This window comes from Rhipicephalus microplus, unplaced genomic scaffold (assembly GCF_043290135.1).
Source record: "Rhipicephalus microplus isolate Deutch F79 unplaced genomic scaffold, USDA_Rmic scaffold_38, whole genome shotgun sequence".
Lineage (NCBI taxonomy): Eukaryota > Metazoa > Arthropoda > Arachnida > Ixodida > Ixodidae > Rhipicephalus > Rhipicephalus microplus.
In genome coordinates, this window is record NW_027464611.1 from 3,659,088 (window position 1) to 3,685,972 (window position 26,885).

Below are 26,885 nucleotides of genomic sequence, written 5' to 3' on the forward strand. Positions count from 1 at the left end.
GACCAACATCAATGTCTAAAGATATAAAGCGAGGTTGCACAATTGCCTGTGCACAGGAAGGTCTGCATATGCAAATTGCCGTTTCATGAAGTTCTGTTTTTTGCCAGGAGCAAGCATCAGCAGGTTGTGAACTCAACAAAAAACGAAGCTGGATAGCACTTGGTGGGCGCATGCAATATAGTGAATAAAAATCAGCAATTGAAGACTACTTGCCTGTTAAAGTGTGATTTACGTCATTATACGAGTGCATTAAGGTGCATTTTCTGGAAAGTTGGTACAAAGTCTTGGCGGAATTACCAGCAACATCAAATGAAGCAGAAGAAACAAAGACAAGAAAAAGAGACAATGTTTTTTGTATAAATTTTGCCAGCACCCAAAACAAGTCTACAAGTTTGTGTTGCTCTCATTTGTGTCGCATCCTTTTCTTGCCATTACATCATAAAAAGCCCAGCAACTTAGCTAGAAGTGAATTGGAATAATGAATCTGGAATGTTCGCAGATGTGGCAGTGCTCTCCTGGAGACGTCGACCGCGAAACCATGCGGGGTTACCACGACATGCTTCGTGAAATGGCCATAGAGAAGTACTCTGCGACACCCAAGATGGGCGAAGAGGAGCAGGCACAGGTGTACTTGGAAAAACTCTTGGAGGCATGTTCTCTTTACATAACTATTATTTTGAAGAAGCACAAAGACACACACAGACACACACACACGGGCACGCAGTTCCTCTGCATAACAACACTACACTGACAGTTGGAGCGAGATCGTATTGAGTATTCACTGCAGTTGCGCAGCGCACAAACAGAAAAAAAGGTTAATTTTTTATGACCTATGATGTTGTTAAATTGGTTTTTTATCCATGTTTGTTTTTATTACAGTCCAAGGACAAGGATTGCCTGTGAGTTTTTTTTTCTACGGCAAAAGTACACCTCGTCTTTTTTATTCATCTTCAGCCCGCTGCAGGGCAAAGGCCTCTTCATGACCCACAATCAACCTAGTCTTGTGCTTTTTGCTGCTAAATTAAAACTATCAATTTTTAATCTCGTCGACCTACCTAACCTTCTGTCTCCCGTACGTTCATTTGCCTTATTTGGGAATGCAATCAGTTACCTTTAATGACCAGCGGTTATCCTGCCTAAGCGCTACGCGTCCGTCTCATGTCCATTAGCTTTTGATATCAAGTATATTATTTTAACCCCGATTTAATCCCTGAACCACTTTGCTGTCTAGTTGTCTCGCAAGAATACCATTTATCCTTTTTTTACATTGCTTGCCTTGTCGTCCTCAATTAAGCTGAGCACTCATTGTAAGCTTCGAGGTTTCTGCTCCTTAAGTAAGTACCGGCAAGAGAGAGCTGTTATATACCTTCCTCTTGAGAGTTCATGGCAAATTACCACTCATGATTTGACAATGCTTGAGGAATGTAATCTACCGCAATTTTATACTTCTAGTCATTTCATTCTCGTGGTTCGACTCTGTGGTTGCTACCTGCCCTATGTGAACAAATTCCTTTACATTTTCCTACATCGTTCCATCTAACTCAAAAGGCTATTTTCCGCCAAGAGTGCTACAAAATACTTTAGTTTTGTACATAATAATTTTTAGACCTACTTTTCTGCTGTCCGTTTCCAGCTCAGTACTTATGAGTGGTGATTAATTGCTTGAGTAGAGCAGAATAAAACAACAGTGTTGCACGTTCCTATCTGGCCCACTTGTGCGTTGTACAGGCAGTCATGAGTGTAGAAGAGGTGGGAGGGAAGTTCCAAAGCCTTGCTGCCACAGCAGTACATGAAATTGTGCCCTAGAATTTTTTCACTCATCCCCTCTACTTTTTCGTGACGCGATCGTTTCCGAGAGAAAACGCCTTTGTTGTCAAGCACTTGTACCTGTCTGTTCTTTTTGATTGCGCGAACGTGTTGTATTATGCATTCCTTCTTGATTATCAATTAATAAGCCAGAGCGAATAATAGTTCAGGCGGATACCTCTATCTTTCTGCAAATTATTATCTCTATCTCTCTTCAGTTAATCAATCATTTTTTTATTATGCACTAAACAACTTTGCCCCCATAAAAAGTACTGCATGACATGCTCGACGAAGAATTTACGGCTCACAAGATGAAGAGGCTATCTTTGGTAGATGAGTCCCCGGTATAACAAAAAGTTTCGCCAGCGAAAGTAACTTCATTTACCTGCTTAGCTTCTTAAGAGAACGATTCACATCGGTCATCTTTTGTCTCACGTCGTGTGGTCACGAATACAAATCAAGCCCATAAACAAATTTAAAGGAAGCTAATATAGCCCGAAACCAGGGAAAAATAAACAGAGTCTAAAAATATTACATGACGATAGCATTATTAGTCTTGACCCGCAGTACAATCACATTCTTTAACTTCCTACTAGACGCCTTGTAATATATTCTCCACTATACACTGATAATGCCTGTGAAACCCCGCAACACAACCACCGGTGGCAAATGTGCCGACCCAGCTCATGTATGGCACCCAAGTGGAAGACGGGTGGTTGCGCTGGTGGATGGATCAGAGAGCAAGTCGCCCAGCAGAATGATACAATAGTCTTCGCATTGTTAGGGAGTGGTGATATCCACATCAACGACAGAAACACCAATGAAATATAGAGAGCACGGGGAATCGTCCTCGGGAAGAGGGGAGCGCGAGAAGGCGTCGTTGACTGTATGCTTGCGGCCGTAGCGGTACTGAGTGCAGATGCCGTAGAAATGCAGGTGCGTGCAAACCCAGCGGGCGAGATGGCCTGTGGGATTTCTCAATGACAAGAACCAGCATAGTCCGTAGTGGTCGATGACGCCATAAAACGGCGGACTGTATATAAATAATGTAGGAACTTTGTAAGGACCCAGGAGATCACTATGCACTCTTTTTCTATCATGGTGTAATTTGCCTCGCAAGTCGTATGCCACTGCACATTGGGAAAGTCCGGATTTGCACTGCGCCAGGAGAGCACCAGAACCTACGCCGCTGGCATTCGTGTCTACGTCCGTTGGGGTCGTAGGACCTTAGTGGAATATTATGGGAGGAGATATCAAAAAAGAGCAGAGATTCGCGAACTTGTCGTTGCCGTGGGATGACGACAGATTGAGGGACCCCTTACTTTTTTGTTGCATAGGTTTGCTTTAAAGCATAAATACACAGTAAACAAAATTATGCAGCTTCGTTTTCATCACGAAGTTGAGAAAACACTTGTGGTTCAGACCATAAGTCTATCGTTGCAAGTCAGGTGGCCTGGTGTGCTGGAGTACCACGCAGCGAAAGTGGCGTCAACGAGCCACTTGAAGCACTGGACATGTCCTTAAAAGGTGCTTCAGGTCTGCCTCCCACACCTGTGGGTAACAAATTGGGCAGCTTGAGGTTGAGTTAATGTAGCGCCGCTTCGCACGGACTGAAGGCGTCACAGCTGCACTCACTCGAACCCTTCGGGGCAAGTCGATGAGAGCTCGCGTGACAAGCTGAAGATTTTTCTTGTGAACACTGCAAGTGTCAAAAGGTTGCAGTAGGAGCGAAAATAAGGGATACATGACGGTTACAGGATGACAAGCGGCATCTGCCATGGCATGAGCCAGAACACTATATTGGTGAATCCAGCACAATCTAACTAAGCACGGATAAGCTGCGGCTCACCGGTGAAACTACACTGCTACACAAACAGTATGGTGTACGCGACGAAGTTTACGAACAGCTTGCATCGTTCAGGTAAAGGATGATACTTGATGGGCGTCGCACCTCAACGAGTGGTTGATGTACTACAAGATCATCGCAAAGAGCAACGAACTCTGCCTGTATAGATGTAATGGGTTTTTTTAACGCATAAGAACAAGTCTCGTAATCATGCGGGTGGCAAGGGCACACTAAGGAATCGTTCAGTATGGTTGGTGTTAATCGGCGCCGACATATGATCTCATTCGGAGTTTCTGAGATTCCCAGTTTGAAGAGTGCAACTGGGTATAGCGAGAGAAATACACCTCTCGACGAATACATCCCAGAGTCTCACTGGTGCTCATTTGGCAATGATCACGCGGTGGCACTGGCGAAGTAAGTTTGTAAGTGAGTGGGCATCAGGGTCCATGTAATGTGCTAAGGCGGCAGCTGCAAGAACACTGCTGTGTTTTATCATAATTGCTTTGTGCCTTTCATGATTGAGCTCGTCCAGCGCAGGGAGTTATACTTCTGCCTGAATTGTCGAAATCGTAGTGAACCTGGGAATGCCTGTGATCACACGCTTGACTGCACAATTGAGGATTTCCAATCTCACCCATTCTGCTTTGGTGAAGCGCTGGAACTGTGCTTGGTTGATTAGGCGAAGTTGGAATACCGAACATGCTAGCTACCATGCAATACGAGTTCGTACTCCACCGCTTTGTTGAGTGATGCGACGTATAAAAGGAAACATGCTGAAGGCTGTCTTGTGGGCACACCGAAGCTGTATTGAGGCCTATCTGGATGCGAAAATGGCTACACCAAGGACGCGGATAGTAGATGCCTGCGTGAGGACATGACCATCAAACATAACACGTAGAGGGGTTCAGTCAAGTTTGCGGCGGCCCCACTTATTGGCGATGTTCATCAAGGTATTCTTTTCTTATGAGGGTGTGAGTCCCACTGAAAAGAGCCAGGCAAATGTGGCTCCGAGCGCTGCCCGCAGCGGCCGCACTTCATGGTCTGACAAATTGGGAGTCGTCTAAACTGACACGTCATCGACATAGATAAAAAATGTAGGTAAAGAATGCTTGATAGCTTCCACGTTATCGGTAGTAGTGCAACGTTGAATAATAATCGCGCAATACGGCTGCAAAACTTCACGTTGCTTGTTGAAGTTGCCGTGGCCTTTCTAGAGATGTGGACGGAAAAGAGCGCTCTCGAAAAAAGGAACTTGTACATTATTCTACACAACCAGGCAGACGAATTCGTTGAAGAACCTAAAGGACTGGTTCGTGGCTGATGTAATAAGCTCAGTGTAAGTCCATTGCAATCAAGGTTTGTATACGGTGTGAGCGGTCACCTAGAAGCATCGCATAGGCGTGGTATTCTAGTCCACCTTCAGTTCCAAGCTGGGGCCTAAGTCCTATATGGGCCGGTTCGTACCACATGAAGTCTTCCGGTCACCATACAAGGTGCGTAGCCACGGCTCGCTCCAGGAGTTTACACAATTGGTTATGAAGAGCGCAATCGTTCGTAGGTACCCGAAAACGCCATGAGGTTTCCCTTGTTTTGGGATGACTACAACAACTGCACGTTTCCATGATACCGGAACTGCTTCTAACATCTAGGCCCTACTAATCGTATCCAGAAACCACGTGAGTGCCGGCTGTTGAATGTTCTTATAGACTCCACATGGGATCCCATCAAGGCCTGGAGCTGTCCGAGGTTTAGCCTTGTCGATCGCCGCCAGCAGCTGGGCCATAGTAAACGAAGACTCCAAACCTTCGAGATCTTAGAGGCTCGGCACTGCTTCCACTAGTTTTGAAATGTATAATGGCCGTGAAAGTGCAGCTGGCGCACTGTAACATTTGGGTACAAGAACCTCGCAACCTAGCCTTGTCGATCGCCGCCAGCAGCTGGGCCATAGTAAACGATGACTCTAAACCTTCGAAATCTTCGAGGCTCGGAACTGCTCCCACCGGGTTTGAAATGGAGAACGGCCGTGAAAATGCAGCTTGCACACTGTAACAATTGGGTACAAGGATCTCGCAACCTGTGAGGCAAATACAGCAGAGTCGTTGTCACCTCACACGCTGTGGATACCGAATCATCGTCTCTTGCACCTCGTTTAATCACACCAAACGTACGCTAAATCGAATGAGTTCTAGAAGAAGGGCCAAGTAAGACACGTCATTGTATTCAGTTGCTTCTAGAAAGACTTTCATTTGTGTGAGCCACTGCGGACAGGCGGTTGAGGTTGTACCACACCACAAAAAATCTGGGGGACGAGAAAGTGCTTTCTCTGTACAACGACGCAATTCCCACACCCGTAGCACTTGTAGATGAGATGTGGGGCAGTACTCGTCGACCCGAGAGCTCACGGTAGCTCTTGAAACAATAGATTGAATGGCATCTAACGGAAAACATGTAGCGGCCTCTACAGTTTCGGATATCAACTTTTACCTTACAGCGAAATTTACCTTACAGCGAAATATATCCCAATTCCTCACGTAACACTTCGCACAATCCTTGTCGTATATTCTTGTGCAGTGCGACGTGTATGGGGTAATGGTCACTGCCCCAGCAGTTTGGATCTTGTTTCCACTTGAGTGATGCAGGGGCCAGTCACCAAGTGAGGTCGGGAGAGTAAGCAGGACCACCCGGGTAATCGCGGCGTTGAGTTGATAAGTCTGGGGAACTTAGCAGCTTGAACTGTGCGTAAACGGATGATTCCATCACCATTTGACCTCCATGGCTCGTGGTAGAATAGCCCCAGGATATGTGGTGCATTAGGTTCTCCTTCAGTGTTACTGATTGAACTGAGTAACCGAGAATAATATGCGAGTTCTCTCCATCGTATGGACGCGCATAACAGGACACCAGAATGACGTCAGTGCGATAGATTCGAGTGCACCACTTTCTGCCACAAATTGCACCATTTTGTCGTTGCGATGGGTGACTAAGAGAATTTGCTGACAACACACGCAGCCACTTTTACAGAGGTACAGTTAGAAGCAGTGCCGTGATTTTCTACGATAGATGGGTCAGCATACGCATTAAAATTTTAAAAGTGTGGCAACGAATTGCTTTCTTGTAGAAGTAAAGCCCACACATTCAGGTATTTTCATGCGCATGCGCTAATGAAGCTCACCAACTTTTGGTGTCAAACGACCGCAAGAGACTGGTTGATCGGCTGCGAAGTCATTCTGGAAGATTAGCTGCTAACACCACTGATATGCTTTGCAGTTATTTGGCTATAAACTTAAGCAGTTACGTGACGCGTTGCCGTATTGCGACACGACGCTGCGTCAGACGGCGGACTTATTCTTTCAGAGATGCCAAGCATTTATCCAGCTCAGCGAACGCGGTATCCGAGTACATTTCTCCATTTAAAGACGGCGTCGGCGCTCCTTTGTTTTTGGGATGTTTCTGTTTTACTACATCTCATTTTGTCAAATGAGTGGGAGGCATGAGAGAGGTTTGTTTGTTTGTCGTCTAAAATACCTTGGCTAATTGGCTTGTGACAGAGGTTTCTGGTTGAGGGTGACTATCATCTTCCTCGTTTTGTTCTCCTGGTGCCCGCCGCTATATCCAGGAGTGGCGGTAGCGGGAAACAAAGCGGTACGTTCCACGCCATTAGTAGCAGTGGCGCATGCGTGTATACGTTTTCAGTACTCTCGCATGTACACAGTGTGGGTCAGCATGAAAGCGGGCGCGTGTGTCTGACCGAAGATGTACGGGAATAACCAAGAGCAAAGAGATTGGATATGAACTCTGCAGTACTGAGACCTCGATTTTCTGTTTTGTTTTGCAGTGTGACTTCTGGTCAGCTTTCGTGACTTGTTGCTAGGTGGGGCCAGCCTTATCTGTGAATTAAGGCTTTTGGCACATAGCTTCTCTAATAAACCGTGTGGTTCGTCACAGCAGGTCGGAGAGGAACAGCCGAGCAGCTGCAAGCGTTGCGGAGAGTGGTACAGTGTGCCTTTTAGAATAGCGCTGGCCTTCATTACATTTATGTCCCATCTGGAAAAAGGAACCGTTCTGTTGACCTAGGGGCAGGAGACTACAGTTCGATCGTAGTGAGTCTTGAGCTGGTCTAGATGCGCAGTCTCACGCACATGGCGCCGTTGTGCAAGATACGGTATGAGTGGCTCAACCATTGAGCTTACGAGTGATGATTGCTGGATGGCGCGGTAAGGGCCGTGGTACTCCGAGGGAAGTTTTGATGACAAACAAGCGCTAATCAAAGAATCCAGAACTACACAAGTGAACAAAGAATACAAGACACTCGAGCCTTCGAGCCGTCGCGCTGGTCTTTCTGGCGCTGCTGAAAAGAAGTGGTGTGGAATCGAGCAACCTGGCGACACTCTTCCCTATTGCAAAAAAAACAGCGTCCCCAGCGTGGTGCCAATACGTTTTTTGGTACTGGTACATTCTGGAGACACTCGTACACGCTTGTATTCATTGGAATTTGGTTAGGCGCACTGGTAGAAAGCTTTGTCGCACTAGTAGGGGTGCTGGCTTAATCGCTGTGATGCTGGTGCACGCACTATTTTTATCAGTGAAGCAATTATAATGCACTTTTTTCGCATATGACCCCGCGTATACCGGTCATATTCACATCAGCCGTGTATTGGTGTAACAATTCAAAGTTGCAGTGTTTGTAGGCCTGCAACTGCACAACACTCCAAAAAAAGACAGAAAACTGTTTTTGCCGCCATGTTGACGAAACGTAAATGAACTCTCTCGATCACTTCGCAAGGTTTCCTAGTAAAGGCGAGAAAAAAAGCTGCCGTTCGATTCCACCACGCCACATAAATTGATGTCTGGCCACGCTTATCCCTCTTCTTAACGTAACAGTTAGCAATGTTCCGAACCTCAAATGCAGAATCTTCAACTATCCCATTTCAGCGCATTAAGAGTGGTCTTACCTAGGGCCCGGCCCAGCGAGCATTAAACCTGTCATGCTGGCCGCGTTGGTGTATATGTTACCGGCGCTTCTTGGTTCATGTACACGCAATTTTAAAGTGTGAGAATAACTGTAAAGTATAGTTTGGACATCCATGAACCTAATCAACTATTTTGCCTTGTGTCGATGTTCGTAGAAAGAGTGCTGACGATAGATGCGTCGCCTTACCCAGTGCTTCGTCCCAGCGAGGCCTATCGTGCCTCCCGCATCGGTGTACCTGCTGCCAGCTTTTTTTACTTTGAATAGGTACAATTCTAAAGTGTAATAATGACTGTAAAATGTAGATTAGACATTCTTGAGCCTGAATCGACCATTTTTTTGCGTGTGCGGTGCCCGCACAAGGAGCAACGATGATCGATGTGTCGTTCTTTCGGCAACGCAGGCTGTCACCAAAAGCTTCCTTCTGAGCGCAGGAGTCGGTACTTCTCTGACTCGTATATGTAAGAACAAGCAATTTTCAGGTGGTAATGCAGTAGGCCTTAGTGAACTAACACACTGGCATAGTTTTTCAGCATATTGCATCAGTAATTTTTTCGGCGGTAGCTTAGTTGCAGATATCGATATAACTGCAAATATGTAATCTGACATGCCAGATGTGTGCTGCAACATCGTCGCTTGCACGAAAAAAAACTCGATATTCACTCACGTGCACGGATATCTACCGAACCAGACGTTTAAGTCATCTTTACATGCTGACCAGTAACAAGTGCGAGAACCGACTATCAAAGGAAAAAACTATCGGCAGCAACAGCCGACCATCTGTGGCTGCTCCTGCAGTCAGTTTGAGAATTGTCAGTGTTAAGACGTGGATGCTTCAAGAAACTTTGCGCTCTTGCTAATATCCGCACATCATTCGGTGCGCGGAAGCTGTTCGTCACTGTCAAATTAAGAAGTAATTTGTATTGGGGAAGTAATATAGCGTCAATCTTGACGGTGTGAATTGTATAAATGAAGTCGAACGGCGCGTTTTTCGGATAAATGGTCATTTTACAACCTAAGACGCACGTTTTGGCGTGGCGTAGGCGGTAGTATATTCAGTTCGTAGTCAGAAGGTGGCGAGTTCACTTCCCGTCAGGTGGAGTTTATTTTGAATGCGAAGCATTTTCTAGCGAACTTCGGCGACATTGAGCGTATCTATCTAGCCGCCTACAACCTTTAGCTCTCCTGGCCGTTTCGATAATGGTATCAATGCCTAACTTGGTATGGCATAACATGACTGTATGAAGCACAAATATGACTTGTCATAACGTGAAAATTATGATATGTACGTCATGAATGCCATGATTTACAATTCATGGTCCTGCACATCTTGCAGTGGTTTCGTTCATAAGGCATGTTTCAAAACTGGTGTGGTATGACGTGCTTTCATGCCGAACACAAGCGACCGACCCTAACATGAAAGTCATGACATGCGTGTCATGTAACAAAATTAACATGACGATATGCCACGCTCATGATCCACTGGTAGCCGCTTCGCTAGCGTCACATATACCAAATTTAGTATTAAGGTACGTGAGTGGTTGACGAAGGTATGTGACTAGTGCGAGCATGATAAACATGAGATACGTGACAATCACGATGTGCTCGTGGCCGTTTCGCTAGCTTCATATATGCCAAATTTTGTATTACGTGACGTCAAAGGATGACGAAGGCATGTGAATGGTGCAAACATGATAATCATGAGATGCGTGTCATGTGAGAACATGACAAAATACCACAGTCCAGGCACCATTACCATTCGACGTGGCATGGTGCGCGTGCTCGCCGCCGTTCACTTCTCCGCGTCCCGCCGGCGTGGGCACGCCAGGTGCTGGTCCTGCCACATACTCGCAGCTGCCCGCCGCGCCACGCTGCTTTTACGCATGCGCGTTTCAGTGCATCCGGCGTCCCTCCGTCACGAAAAGAAAGAGACGCAGTGCCATCTGGGTAACGCATTAACGCGAAACGCAGCACGTCGCATTTCTTGCCGGTTGCCGTCGGGCCGCCGGGCCGCGCCGATGGACGGTGGTCGCGCCGGCCGCGCCTGGCGTCAAGTGCTCGCGTTTTGCTAACGAAGCATCGCTGTGTCCAGCGCGCGCGCGCGTCAACACTACATTGAAGTATATTGTGCCCTTCATGATGCACTCGCAGCCGTTTTGCTAACTCCACACATACAAAATTTTGTGTTACCTGACGTGAATGGATGGCGAAAGTATATGATTGGTGCGAACAATGTAATGCTAACAAGCGTGTCATTTAGGAAAACGACAACCTGCCACGCTCATAGCGTGTTCGCGGCCGTTTCGCTAGCTCCACTTAGTCTAAATTTGGTATCAAGCGACGGGAATAGATGACGAAGGTAAACGACACATCCAAACATGATAATCATAAAACGTAGGTTATGTACGGCATCATTTACCTCCCCCTCGTAAACGACACATCCAAACATGATAATCATAAAACGTAGGTTATGTACGGCATCATTTACCTCCCCCTCGTTACATTGTGCTGATGCTAGAGTGACATATCATGGCAACCTTCTAAATTCGTGCTTCGCATATCATCTGTTCCCACTGTACGTGGGATCTACCAATTTTTTCTATATTTTATATTTTCATTTTTAATATGAATGTGCGCTATCATGCCTATATATTTATTTATTTAGGGTGAATGGGCTCCCCTATTTCGAACGTGTGAAGCCACTTCGCGCAGAGCGGGACGCTCTCGCTCCAGCGTCGCAGTACCTGCGCTGGAAGGCGCTGGTATCAGTGCCATACTGGACCCATAATCAGGCATGGCGCTGGACGCTGGTACCCAGTGGCGCTGGTTATTGGTATAGGTTTGAGAGGTCCTGGGATTAATACCCAGCACCTCCGCCACTTGCGATGTAGTTCTTTACAAGCCTGTATTAGGCCTGGAAGACGTGGCCAAAACTGTTACCTCTGAGGAACAGAACCGACTCAAGGGTCATCCCACTAACGATGAGGAACACTAGGTGATGATGGTTTTTGTACAGGTGATGAAGAAGCGTGTTTTAAATACCCACAGTATTTAGCTGCTTCTGAAATAGTTGTGCACTCATTTGCGTCGTGACGGTATACAGAATGATAGTATAGAGCATGCATTGATTGATATGTGCGGTTTAACGTCCCAAAATCACCATATGAATATGAAAGACGCCGTAGGGGAGGGCTCGGGAAAATTAGACCACACGGGACTCTTCGTTGTGCACCTAAAACTAGGCACACGCGCCTACAGCATTTTTCCTCAATCAATAATGCAGCCGCCATAGCCGTCACTTGATCCCACGACGTGCGGGTGAGCAGCCGAATACATTAGCCACTAGACCACCATGGCGGGCCTGTTGAGAATGCAGGAGGACTCCCGTCAATAAAGTAGAAAGTATGAAGGGACTCCAGTCGCTGTCGGAGTGGCAGTATTGTGTGCGCCCATCGTGAAGGTAAGAACTCGGTCCCAGTTTGAGTAAGCAGAGTCGACGTACATTGAGCCCAGTGTTCGTTTAAATCGTTTGATAAGACCGTTAGTTTGAAGATGATATGCAGTGGTGGTACGGGGAATGATGTGAAATTCCTTAAGACGCGATTCAATGGCTTCAGAAATAAATACATGTCCTCGGTCGCTGAGCAGCTCACGTGGTGCGCCATGACGCAAAACCATGTCGTGTAATTTAAAAGAACCGACGTCACTCGCCAACGCAGACGGCAGGGGGGAAGTTTCTACGTAGTGCCTTAAGTAATCAATTGCGGCGATTATATAGCAGTTTTCAGCAGGAGTAATGGGCAATCGTCCACAAAGATGAATGCCGACACGTTCAGAGAATCTGACGGGACAACGGAGGCAACAGAGGAGCAGAAGAACAGTGAGAAGTACTCATGCGGCGCTGACAACTGAGACAAGAGTGGATGTAGTGGTGGACAGAGCGTTTCATTCCACTTCATCCGCCCGAGATCGGGCTATAGGGAGCAGCACCGTCACCGTGCTGGTTTAGATAAGTAGCCGGCGGTGCACTTTCTGAGCGCTGTGAGCCGATTGTCGGTGAATAAAATGCGTTGACTGCTGCCTACTGGTAATATATATATACCGTTCATTGATTGACGAATGAACGAAGCTCACCGAACGCTACTATTGCTTGTGACAGAAACGCAGTCTCCCATTAAAAAGGATGTTCGCACTTAGCTACTCTCTGCGTTTTCGCATTGCCGTGTGTCATGTTTCTTTTGTTTTTATTTCAGGTGTTGAGGTTGTGTCCCGTCTACAATGCACCAACCACCTCAAACCCCCCAAAAAGGAAGGAATCCTGTATTTTTGGGTGATGAACCCAAAAATATAGTGATTACTCATCGGCATTCTTGTATTACTAGTTTCTTTATGGAATAAACGTAGGACAGTTGATAAGTTTATTCAGGAACGCTACGTGACTTACAGCGCTTAAGCAGGCTTACTCCTATAACAGTATGAAAAGGTAGTAGTTCAATTTGCAGCTTTCTCATACTGATTATCTGCATCCCTGTCATGCGAAAGTTGGATAATTCTATGAAACAAAGGGTTTTTTTTCGAGCGAATGTGTGTGCACTTTTTCCGTCAGTCTAGTACGACCACACCAGAACGCTCAAGACAATGTGAAAAAAAAGGTGACGTTCTCCTTGAAATCACATGACATATGTGACGCGTGCCATCGGGAATAATTTTGACAATCCGGCCTCTTTTAAACAAACCTAAATGTAAGAACTCGGGGAGGCAATAAGGAAACTCGAACAAAAAAGGTATTACAGTGCTTGAGTCAGCACTTAGTCTGGCTTCGAAAAGTGAGTTTTCAGAATACAATTTTTAATTCAAGTTTTCTAATTGCCTCACTCCTATCCCAACGAAGCAGACTTCTGCCAAATGTTCACCTTTGATAAAAACACTGGTCTATATCTGTATAGATGTCGCCCAATTCTAAAATTGCGCACGGCAACTCAAGTTTAGCCAGCTCCGTGTCATTCAGTCGAAGTACTAAAGTGCCAGAATTTACTACACAGCAGTGTCTTGGGACTAGGACTGTACAATACAAGGTTATCTCAAGCACAAATAAAGTTCGTCGCATAACCGATAAGGAAGGACGCGACAATTTTGTGTTGAAGTAGACACCTAACAATTCAAAACATCCCTTTATCCCTGAGTCGCTAAACGCTGCATTTACACGGTACAAATTATTCCTCGTGTTTGGGAAGATGCCAATTGCACTTTAAGATGGGCTTTAGCTTTAGGGACAAACCACCCTTTGAGCACAAGCATGGCGTACGCACACGTGCTAGCCTATGTGGATAGCAGATGACGCAGGGAGCAATCCACACTAGGTGCGCTTCAGCCATTGGCCACAAGGCAGTGATTCCACTCGATCCTGGGGCGAATGGCTGCGTTGGCGCATGCGTGTGTACGTCCTAAGTACTCTCGCGTGTACACAGTGTGGATCAGCGTGAAAGGAGGCACGTGTGTCTGACCGAAGATGTCGGGGAATAACTAACAGTAATTTACGCCCTTCGGAAAGGTTATTCGACGATATAGATAACCATCGCCAATACAACAGTTATGTATTTGCCACCATAGTTTTGAAGGGTTTGGGGTGTGATAGAGGTCGACATAACAAGTCTATAAGGGGAACAATCCGTGTGTCTTTCTTTTGCTGCAAAGGCATGTCAGTGACGGATATTGAGGACACCTTGTAAAACGATGAACACATGGACGAATCATCAGATGGAAGAGGTGACGTGGACAGAGCGTCACCAGAAAAATGTTCACGTCTACACTAATAAACGACGAAAACATCATACTCCTGCAGACATGGTGCCCAAAGGGCAAGCCAGCTGGATGCATCTTTTAAGGAGGAAAGCCAGCATAATGCACGGTGATCTGGGAAATCACTAAATGGGCGTCGTTAAAACTAGGGTCGAACTTTGTGTACAGCCCATTTTATGGCTAGGCCTTTTTTTTCGGTCACATAGTAGTTCGCTTCGGCTTTGGCGAGTGCATGGCTGGCGTAACAGACAACGTTTTCGTGAAATTCAGGTTGACGCTGTGCAAGCGCAGCACCGAGACTGGCATCGCTAGCGCCTGTGAGCAGTTTAGTCGGAGCGAGTGGTTAAATGCCGCAGTATAGGAGGAAGTTAAAAGGCAGCGAAGTGTGGTGAATGCAGTATCACATGCTGATGACCACTCCGCGAAGACACGGCCGCTGCAAAGGAGTGAAGTTAAAGAAGCACAGGCATCAAATTTACTCGTGTGAAGATTTTTCCGTTAACGAGTAGCTATAGATTCCGTAGCAGCGAATTTCGACCTAAAATGCCACTGAGGCATGAATAACTATGACTTTTATCGATTTATATTACTGGTATATAGCAAGATTCAAAAAGGCCAGCGATCCCATCATTTTTAGCGTTTGGAGCACTACCAGGGGTGCTACCTCACGGGCACCTCCAGATCGCGCCACCTGCTGACCACTTCTCCACAGAAAAGAATGACATCAGGCTCAGATGCTCCGCAAACATTTCGTTTGCTAGGCGGACATATTCAGTCATGTCTTGTCATCTGCATTGCTGTCGTCGCCGTACATATTGTCGGCTTGGGTTGAATACAATACCTTGAAGCTTGGAATCCCCGTGATCCAAGTGGTCGCAAAATATTTTTGCTTCGATCGACCATTTACAAAACAGCGATTCAAAAATGGACGCAATTTCAAGCTGTACTGAGGAGGTGCCTGAAAATGCTTGCTTCAGTCATGTTCGCTCGTGTGTCTCAGTTAGCTATATTACTGTGTTTCGGCGTGCAGCATTCAGGTATACGCAAAAGGGTCAATGGAAGATTGCTATTGGGAATGAACATCAGGAGAGAAATAAAATACGTTTTCTGCTTCCCAGATTCTTCTTCGTGTCTCCCGATGGCCCCACCTAACCAGCATCTCGTGGTTGCCGCGGCCAGAACCCGGTATTACGCCAACGCAAAGACGTCTACACACTAAAATTCAATGATGCGCGCGTGTTACTTGTTAGCGATGATATCTCTCTATACGCTGTTCCACTTTGATACCTTGTGGTCGTGTTTGCCTGTAACATACACGTGATATGAAAAGACACTCTCATTGCGCTTCTTTCGCACTTCGAACGAGACTACTGCAACTCACAACGGTTCCACGACATGCAGTCTGGCAAGCACATATTGAATCATGCTCTTTTTTTTCTCCATTCTTTCAAAGGTCGTTCGCATCTTGGTAATTTGACGAAATCATTCAAAGCAGTGCGACGAAGATCAGACGTGGCAAGCGAGTGCGTTTCCAGGCATCGGCATCATTCAGCGCCACGATAAGAACAATCGGATCGTAGAGGTAATCACTGCTAGTGCGTCGTCGCTCAGGATGGCATGTGTGGAATGTATCCCAGCGAACACGTGGCACTAGTGTTGATGTCACTGGGCAGTTCATTTTCATTAAACTCTTGTACCCTGTTTGCCGTCAAAATAAAATAACTTCAACGCGACGGATTTGATTCAAATTTCGTCATGACGACCTACGCGCGCTAAGATTCGCAGAATGGGCGAATCACGATTTTGAAATTTCATGTTATTGCTGCTCCAAAGGTGCTGTGGTGGATAAAAAGGGGCGGATAACATGGCGAAAGTACGAACAAAGGCAGAAAAAAATCCCAACATATCCACAGACTGCATGATGAGGACTGGGGTGAAGCAACCGACAGTCTGCATGTTCTTCCGTTTGTCCGTTCGGTCTTGCTTACATCCGTCCATGCGTCCATCCCAGCGTACATCCGTCTCTCCGTGCATCCGTCCGTCCATGCATCCGTCTGTCTATGCTTCTGTTCATGCGTCCGCCCGAGCGTCCGACCAAGCGTCCGTCCATCTATGCGTCCATCCGTGCGTCCCTCCTTCCATCCGTGCGTCCATCCGTCCGTGCATCTGCCTGTCTTTCAGTCCGTCCATCCGCGCGTCTGTCCTTCTGTCCGTTCATCTAGTCAACACTCCCAAGTACCACCATTTGACATATTTTCATCATATATTGATTATATAGAGGTACCCCCCTCCAGTGGACATTCCAAGGACTAAATGACAGGTGGCATGGCCAGACTGAAGCAGCGGCATGCATGCCCCCTCCCCCTTACGGCCTGCTCTTCGTGTCTAGTCACCACTTTCAACCACCGCTAGTTCATGGTACTGCGGCCTAACCCTCGCTAAATCTGCCTCAAACTAAGAAGCTTCACCGAGAGAGTTTAGCCCGGCAATCTTTTCTGGTCAGATACTGCTCAAAGTGCGTCATTTTGTTACTAGTGCCAAGTCACAAATCTACGCCAACACCTTTGTATTCATAAGCTATTGATATATAGTTGCCATGAACAATTTCCTCTCTCTCTAATAAAAAAAGAGTCCTTGCTTACTGGACTTCAAAAGTTACATAGTTGTTTGGTAGAGTGGCATCACCTGAGCCTTGAGCATGCATTAGCGCTCGGTTATAAAAACACATCCGCAGTCTTCTTTAGGGCATTCTGGATCATTGGAAAGTTTTGGTGTACTCAATGGGGCGAGTAATTTTGCTAAAACCGTTTAATTGTGGCAACGCGAAGCGGCCACAGCATGGTTGAAACATTACAATTTCGTTTTCATGTGTGATTTTTTTTTCTATACAGAATGAGTTGGTGTGTGCTACCAGGGCTGCTGGATAAAAAAAAAGTTGTTTTTCTTGTCCAGCAGACGTGATAGTACATGGGTGCTGCTTTAGTCAGAACTGTTCCTCCAGGTTTGTCGCCTATACTAATACAAACTCGTTTCTTTTACTTTCATTCCTTCACCACCCGTTTACCCTTCCAAGGTACAGGGTAAGAGACCGCCAATTTTCTCTAGACAACATTCTTCTTTTTTTGTACATGTTTTCTCTCTGTCTTAGTTTACTTTCGTGACATGAAATAACCAATCATAGGTGCTATACAATTTACATGCAACTATGTAAATATTGTTTCAGAAAATGGACGCCACTTTGAACATTTACTGCGAGTACTTGAAAGAAAAGAAGAATAGATCATTCAACACCGAATTCTTCAAACACGTGGCTTTCAAGGCTGTCCACGGATTTGTCACGACTGGTCTGGCGGCTGCTGCTATTGCCTTGGCTGTGGTAGACCTGCCCATCGTAGCCATTGCGCTTGGAACCACTGGAGCCGTGTCTCTGACCGCGCACTTTATCCAGGTGGTCGTCGAAAAGCAACTTGCCAAACGCAAGGTGCTGATCTTCATTGTTATATTTCAGAGTATTAGAGTGGTAGACCTCAGAAAGTTTCTAGCAACATAACGTATAAATCAATGCAACGCCCTAACTTTGGCGCTCCTTTTCAGAGAGATAGCTGTTATGAGATACGCCACGGCTTACGGGCGTGCCGTAGTTGTTCGCTGCCACCGCCAGTGTACGTAATCTCTATACCACAAGATCACAAGAAAAAAATACAAACAAACAACATCAAGAACACGATGTGATTTTAAACCAGGTTTTCTGCGTGTCAGCCCAGCAAACTACCACTGAGCCACGTCTGTGTTCTCAACTCTGGTACAAACTGGCCTTAGACATTCTTGATGTGGGGAAAAGAATGGCAATATTATGAGTAATGAAGCGTTTCGGAACAGCGAAGGAACGATCAGATGTCACATAATGCGAATCGTGCCAAGTGGCGACGAGAATCGATCCATCGTCGGATGTTCCAACCCATTACACGAGCTTGATTTTGCTCATTATTTAACACTGACGCATACCCAATGTGCGGAACTGTGGATTACAAACTCTTCTGGCGTAAGTTTTTGTTGTAGTCAGCCACAGCACAAGAAAACTGCACTGAGTTTCTTTGAAGTCCGCAGTGGGTACTACGCTTCTCCGAAGAATGACTAAGAATGGCATAATGAATGCCTGCCTACTACACATTGATTTATGGCGTATTTATTTATTTATTATACCCTCAGGGTTTTCACATTACAGAGGGGAGGGGCATTTTACATGTTAAAATGGGAAAAAACACTTGATAAATATATACAAGAACAAAATTTCAATTATCGACAGAATAATACAGAATTACGTTATATATAAACTACGTCAACAAAGACAACGTAGCAGTAGCGATAATGCAGGTAGTACATGTTCAAGCACTAAGCAAAGAACAACAAACACTCTCAAAAACAACAAAAAAAGAAAAAGGACATGACACACATATACACATACACATACATACATCCATATATACACATATATAACACAACGCAGAAATCAAGTAGCGCCAAACAGATTCTGTAAAAAACCTTGAAGCGTGATGTGTCGGTTATTGCGGTAGCTGATCGTGGGAAAAGATTCCATTGAGATGTAGTTCTCAGAATAAAAGCGTGCAAATGGGTTGTGGTTCTGCATTAAGGAACATGAACTTTTTGTGGGTGATCGATTCTGGGTGATATGAATGAGAGGGTTTAAATAAATGTTCACGAAGGCTATTGTTCTGATAATAAAGCTTATGAAAGAGACTTAGCCGGGCTATTTTACGCTGAATGGCGAGTTAAGGAAGGTTGAGCTGAGATTTCATTAGTGTAATACTGGCCGTGCGGGTATAATTGGACAAGATAAAGCGAACTGAACGATTCTGGACTGCTTCCAACTCATGTGTTAGTGTACTGCCACCAGGATCCCAGATGGATGATGCGTAGTGGGTACCCTGCCAGTGTGCGTTTGGAGTAGCTATTCAAACAATGTTCAAAAAAGGCTCTGAAAAGCCGCTTTTCCTGCTTTCCCTGTCACAGTGGTGCGCGTTCCAAACATGCCTGGCTTTTTTTTTTGATATCGAATATACTTCGAAACGACTCAGAAGTCATCGCTGTGGCACATTGACGCCGGGGACACCCGGAATAACAAATTGCCCATTGAACTTACTAATAAATCACTGAACACGATTAGTTTAGCTGTTTAACCATGAGCCCACCGCAAAAGGAAGGCACATTCTGATAGACGCACACATACGGTGCCGTTCTTAAAATAATTTATTTTTTTTTGAACGCAAGGCCTTCTAATGAAACCTATCAGAGGAATAAAATGGCGAATAACCCTACTGAAGCGATCCGCATGCGATGTTCAATAATTCCGTATGCTTCCGTAAGTATCTTACGGAAATATAAGGAAATTATATGAGAAACGTAGGTATTTTTACGGAAACATACGGAATCATTGGACATCGCATACGGAACGTTTCAGTAGGTAAAATAATCCATGCGATGACAGTGTGACGAGTATAGGAGTTAAAAATTTCCTCATAGTTAAGAACCAAAGCATGATCTTAATTCAGACAAAGCGCAGATAAATACATACATAAATCAATGTAGAAAGACGATATGAGCCAGACCTTTGAAAAGCGTGCCCAGCACTGTCACAGCTAAAGCTGAAAGAGCGGCTTTTCAGAGCCTTTTTAGCACACTTTGGATAGCTACTGCACGCACATTTGCAGTGCGTGCAGTAGCTACGACAGTAATCGTTGGGTAGTAGGCAGGCATTATCAACTACGTCATGCTTCGTCATTCTTTATAGAAGCGTAGTACTCGCTGTACACTTGCAAGGAACTTTGTGCAACATTTTTGGGTTGCGGCTGATGACGATGAAAAATTATGCCAGAAGCTTTTGTAATCCCCACAATCCCCAACGACGGGTATGTGCCACAGTTAGTTGGTGAAAAGGATCAGGCTTTTGTAAAGGGTTGGAACATGCGATGACCCACTCGTTGCGCAATTGACATTATGTGACACCTTGTTGTTTATTTGCTGTTCTAAAACGTTTTAACACTCATATTACCGCGATTTGTTTCCCGACATCAAGCCTGCCTACGGCCTGTTTGCAAAGGAGTTCCTAGCGCCAGCGTGGTTCAGGGCTAGAATACTGGACTGGCGCGCAGCGAACCCGGGTTTGAAGCCCATTGTTTGCTATGTTTTTTTATTTACTCTGCGTGTTTTTTTTTATTTCGTGCGACAGTGGTATACGGACACTGGCGGTGGACAACTAAGGCTCGCACGCGACCCGTGTTCTGTTCTCAGAACAGCTTTGGCTGAAAGCGTTTAACGCATACAAAGTGAAAATGGGCCAGGAAGTGCTAGCAAGACAGCACACACTCCAGATGTAATCCGTCCTTCACAGAGCACGAAATTGAAGACATGCTGACAGAACTACACCACTTTAGAGTGTATTGTGCAACGGGTTGTAGGGACACTTGCCGGACATGCGCCACAAAGCACTAACATACAACAAGGAAGAAAACGGGCGTGTCAGCAGCGTTGAAAGTTTTCGCTTTGCTCTGTTACGTTTTTTGTGTACCGTTGATGAGTGGCCCAGTCCCGGTCTCAGCCTTAACAACTTTCCGGTCTTCAGCCTTAAAAACTTCCACATAGTATTTGGATTTTGTCTGCGTTTAAAATTTCGCGAGCCCTCTGCTTGCCATGCTTGACAATATCAGCCACAATGACGCGAATACATATCTATGCAACCTAACTAAGAGTAAGTTTTGTACATTGTCTTAGGCGAATTACACGGAAGCACTGCCACATTTGTAGGACGTTGTATCACCGAATATATTTTAAAGAAACTTTCTTTTCACAACGAATAACATTAATATGTACTATCTCTACTGAAATATGGCACATTTATTTCACTAAATTTCTAAATTTTGATTAAAACTTTACAGTAAAGCACGTATTATAGATAACAGTTGACATGAAAATAGAGAATATAACGTAAGATTGTTCGGAAATAAGTGTAAATACAGGAATGACATACGAATCTTTTCTTTAGCTCTAAGAAGTCCCACTTGTACATGAGTAAGAAGCAAATAGGTATTGGGGTAGCTGCTAACAAAGGCATTTTCAAAAGCTTGACAGTAAAAATTGTGGTTCCTAATTTTGAATAAAGTATTAAAAAAGCCTTCCCCCCACACTCGCGATGCAGTTTAATCAGGGACATTCTGGGTCATTCCTACTAACATGCAGTGTAACAAAATACATAATCGAAACAAATTAAATTTTAAAGCAAACCTTTCTGCACGCCCAAAGATGATGATGATGATGATGATCCTTGACACTCTGGCGCACACCCACAAAGGGGGATCGGCCAAGAACCGGGCGGCAGGATCTTAACTAAAAGGCTAATGGTTTTTCAAAGAAAACGTAATTTTGGGCTAAAAAAAATATAGAAAGGAAAGCCGAAAATCGAAAAAGGAGTATATCTGAGCAGGGAGCGATGCAGGCCATCAGATGCGATTTGAGACAGAGGTAATGGTGGGTCTATATATATATATATATATATATATATATATATATATACATATATAAATATATACATATATATATATATATATATATATATATATATATATATATATAGTCTAGTAGATCCTCCGTGAGCGGTCACAACGTGGTTTATTTCGACGTTTCGGCCTAGAGTCTGGCCTTCATCAGGAATAAAGATACAGTTTGTCGGCGCTCAGCTTTATACAATCTCAAATCAGAGGGCAAGGTAAGAGGAAAAAAAAAGAAAAGAAAAGGAAAGAAAAAAGATAAAAATAATATACGGTGAACGCCCCTCGGGTGCCCCCCTTCCACTTTTCCCTCCACTCCCCCCCATCTCTCTCCCCCCTCTCCCCTTCACCTTTCTGATGTCAGCGGTCTGTGTATGTTTCCGTTCACTAGCGCATTACTCCCGATCAGACGGTCCCTCCTGGCACTGGCGGTTCGGTGTTGGGCAAAAAAGAGCTTTTCGGGAAGTCCTAAGCCTTTAACTGCTCGGGGTCCCGTAAACAATTCGTCGTAGAAGGACGGGGGCCGCGTATTGTGGCAGAGGCTGGTCAGTGGGCATTTTAGGAAGTTCTAAGCCTTTAACTACTCCGCGCCCTGTCAACATTTCGTCGTAAAAATAGGGGTGCCCCGTATTGCGGTAGGCTGTGCAAGCGCGTGCAATGCGAATTCCTGGCCCGCGAATTCCTGGATCGACAACAATACCTTCATTACCAAAGCGATCACCCACGCCACTGTAAAAACAGTATTCCATACAGCCAGGCTCACCGGTTTAAGCGAATCTGCTCTAGAGACGCTGACTTTGACACGAGCTCACAGAGGCTAAAACTTATGCTCGAGCAACAAAAATACCCCCCACATGTAATTAATGACGCTGTTCAAAAAGCGAGAAAACTAAAGCGTGAAGACTTACTTATGAAGCGACCACCACGAGAAGACCCACAACGAACAAACCTCTGCTTGACTTACAGCACAAACTTCCCCAATGTAAACAAAATCCTTAAACGACATTACAACATTCTGGAACAAAGTGAACGTCTGAAACGCGCATTCCCATCCGCTCCAGGCGTCGTTTACCGACGACCACGTAACCTCAAAGACACCCTTGTCCACTCCCAAATTAACACATCACCCCCCAATAATTCATGCCGCCCTTGCTTAAAGCCACGATGTCTTGTATGTAAGGTAATGCGAGAAACAGACAAAGCAACCAGCACGCAATCCAAGTTTTCGATTAACATACGAGGAAACCTAACATGCGATTCTTCTAATGTGGTGTACCTACTCGAATGCAACGTGTGTGGTATGCAGTACATCGGACAAACAGAAACACCATTTAGGATTCGCTTCAATAATCACAGAGCCCATGCGAAATCAGCCCCAAGTCTACCTCTATCAAAACATCTCAATCTTCCCGACCATGCATTCGACAAACTATCAGTAACGCTCTTAGAGGCGGGATTTAAATCAAATCGAGAACGTGAACAACGAGAGTCATACCTTATCCACCGATTTAACACCCTCGATAGAGGAATAAATGAGAATTCTGGTACACTTGCAGCAATTAAAGCATTAGAAAACAATAACGGCAACGATGAAAATAGTAACTGGGTTCACGGCACTGCAGCTGCGAAGGGCACTGGACAACCTAAAACAATTCCAAGTGTAACTACTCTTCCTAAATGCAGCTGTCGTCTGTTTTCTGTTTTATTTTACTACCCAATCAATTGTGCCATGCACGACATGCCCAACAGCAACCATGTGCACAGCCGGGAGGCCCCCACGACACGCGTAATTTAGAAGCGGGCCAGGAATTCGCATTGCACGCGCTTGCACAGCCTACCGCAATACGGGGCACCCCTATTTTTACGACGAAATGTTGACAGGGCGCGGAGTAGTTAAAGGCTTAGAACTTCCTAAAATGCCCACTGACCAGCCTCTGCCACAATACGCGGCCCCCGTCCTTCTACGACGAATTGTTTACGGGACCCCGAGCAGTTAAAGGCTTAGGACTTCCCGAGAAGCTCTTTTTTGCCCAACACCGAACCGCCAGTGCCAGGAGGGACCGTCTGATCGGGAGTAATGCGCTAGTGAACGGAAACATACACAGACCGCTGACATCAGAAAGGCGAAGGGGAGAGGGGGGAGAGAGATGGGGGGGAGTGGAGGGAAAAGTGGAAGGGGGGCACCCGAGGGGCGTTCACCGTATATTATTTTTATCTTTTTTCTTTCCTTTTCTTTTCTTTTTTTTTCCTCTTACCTTGCCCTCTGATTTGAGATTGTATCAAGCTGAGCACCGACAAACTGTATCTTTATTCCTGATGAAGGCCAGACTCTAGGCCGAAACGTCGAAATAAACCACGTTGTGACCGCTCACGGAGGATCTACTAGACTATATGCAACGCTACGGCCACTCAACCACCATGCCTGCCTATATATATATATATATATATATATATATATATATATATATATATATATATATATATATATATATATATATATATATATATATATATATATATATATACACATACACACACATATATATATACATATATAGGCAGATTAACATGGCAATCGCTTTGTTTCAATTATGTATTCAAATACCGCAGAGGAGACGTCCCTGTGGCTATAAGCGAATTTAATGCTGCCAAACGACAAAATTACTGCCACATTTAATTCTAATCCCAATTTTTCAAGTGGAGCTACCAGGTATCTTTTCCGCTGATGAGAATACCGGCGACAGAACAAAAAGAAGTGATCTATCGTTTCCATTTTTTGGCAAGTCTGACATAAAGGTGACGCCTTTAGACCAACTTTATGCAAATAATAATTCAGTTGAGGAATTCTGCAACGCAATCTTGTAAAAGTAACTTCCAAGTGCCGTGTTGCACACCACTGTCTATTCCAGCGGCATCTTAGATGTGCGAAATCTCGATATTTATCCAATGAGTAGCAGTCGTATTCACGCAAACAGAGGTTTCTAAACCTTATTGCTGTCGCGTAAGCCGTATCAGGCAAAATCGGGATAATGGGACCGCTAAGAGATACTGTGGCTAGTGCATCCGCCATCTCATTGAGATATATGCCACGATGACCTGGTACCCATAAGAACTGCAGTTTTTTCAAGTTTGTCGGTATGAGTTGTCGAAACATGTGCATAAGTGTTAAGTTGGCTCCTGAAGACAGAGCAGCACATACTGAAAAAGAATCTGTAATTACGACTGCTTCCGATTCGCCCAAAGGAAGTTTCCGTAGTGCCAGTACAATAGCAAATAATTCTGCCATGAATATTGGTGTGTAATCTGGGAGTCTAACCGAAAAGGACCAGTCAAGGGAACGTGAGAAGATACCTGCCCCAGCCTTTTCATTTGATACGGATGCATCGGTCGCAATTATGTTGTTCAAGTTCAAATGCGCCAAGTAATCCTGCAGCCGATCATTTAAATATTGAAATGGCATTTGCTTTGCGTCCAAAGAAGTAAGCATTTGGGTTGATTAGGTTGTTGCTTCTTTTCAGGCGATGAGTGATAACAATAAAAATGGAGATACTTCGGGCGTAGTAAAACGAAATGATTTTAAAGCAACTCATGGTTGACTACAATGTTTAATCGGCAGTGTACTCTTAATTTTCAGAAGGCGGACAGAAAGAAGGACTCAATGAGGACTGCGGAAGCCGCCAAAAGCAGAGAAACGTACGCCTTTGACAGCGATGATGGCGATGAGGAGGCACGACTGGTGAGTAGTGAGGACGTTATGAGGAAATCCACAAAGTGGTGGTAATTACAATGCACGGAGAGCTTGGTTTCGTGCATAGTTCACAAGAGGAAACTCTGCCACCGTTTTCTGGTGGGATTGCATGAATGACCCTTCAGCCAGCTTCCATAAGTCTCAACATTGTTATTTTGGTTTGAAGGGGACTTGTGATATCATACCATATCGCTGAGTAAATGTGCAAGTGTGCACGGAGTATGACACTGGGAAGGTCGACAGATAGACGGGATATTGGCACCATAATTGAAAGACAATCTTAAAGGTGCGGTTTTTTTATCCCTATCTGTGGAATAGATCAACACAATGTCCTTTCACTTTTTTCGGGTTATATTGAAGGTTGACCTTGAAGCATCTCATGGCCTAAATTTTGCACAACACAGCTGTGGTACACATTCCTATAGATTGTGTTTCTTCATTTTAGTGAGATGCAGCAAAACTTACATGGTGGCTATAGCGCAATAATGCAATAAATTTATTATGTGTCAAATTTGACAGATTTCGATTTCCGGCTGCATACCACAGTGTGACAAAAAATTGAGGTTCAGGAGAATAGTATCAAGCATCTATTTGAAAAGGCCAATAGAAATGTCAAACTATCATTTATGCTTCTGTGGTGAAAAAAGACTGCTTTTTCAATCTGCTCCAAAACTCCAGCCAAAAAGGACTAAAGTGGGGTACGCCATTCGTTGTTTATGGTACTAAATAGGCTGCCACAAATTTTGAACCATTTTCGGGCTAAGTGCGGGAGCAACTCCAAGGGTTCAACTGTTACCAACTCGCACTTAGTCAACTTGGTTTAAATGTTGGTCCTCGTAGATTGCTCTAGTGGAACTAACAGTTGACCCATCTAGACGAATGGCAAAAAATGGCGACCATGCACTTGTGAAGTATATTTTATGTTTATTCTAATTTATTCAGCACTAAAGAACGCAGTATATTTGTCATGCAACACACACACATACATATGCATACGTATTATTGTTTCAAAGTAAAACACCGCAAACACTGACCACCCACGCTACACTACACAGAACGAGCTATCAATATATATAGGACAGCGTTTCGACCTCTCATGTAGTGCCAGTGGGCGACTTTTACTTGGCTTAAAAATAATAAACATTGGCACCGTAA

At 44.9% G+C, this 26,885-nt stretch overlaps 1 protein-coding gene across 4 annotated transcripts in view; it reads left to right on the plus strand.

The window, feature by feature from the left end:
* The window catches only part of LOC142786893 (atlastin-3-like), a 238,491-nt gene that overhangs the window by 118,063 nt on the left and 93,543 nt on the right, over window positions 1–26,885 (plus strand). For all 4 annotated transcript variants that reach the window (XM_075884593.1, XM_075884591.1, XM_075884590.1 and 1 more), the window contains exons 8-10: window positions 500–649; window positions 17,644–17,901; window positions 25,617–25,718. In XM_075884593.1, coding sequence (XP_075740708.1) covers window positions 500–649; window positions 17,644–17,901; window positions 25,617–25,718 — 510 coding nt within the window. The remainder of the gene's footprint in view (window positions 1–499; window positions 650–17,643; window positions 17,902–25,616; window positions 25,719–26,885) is intronic.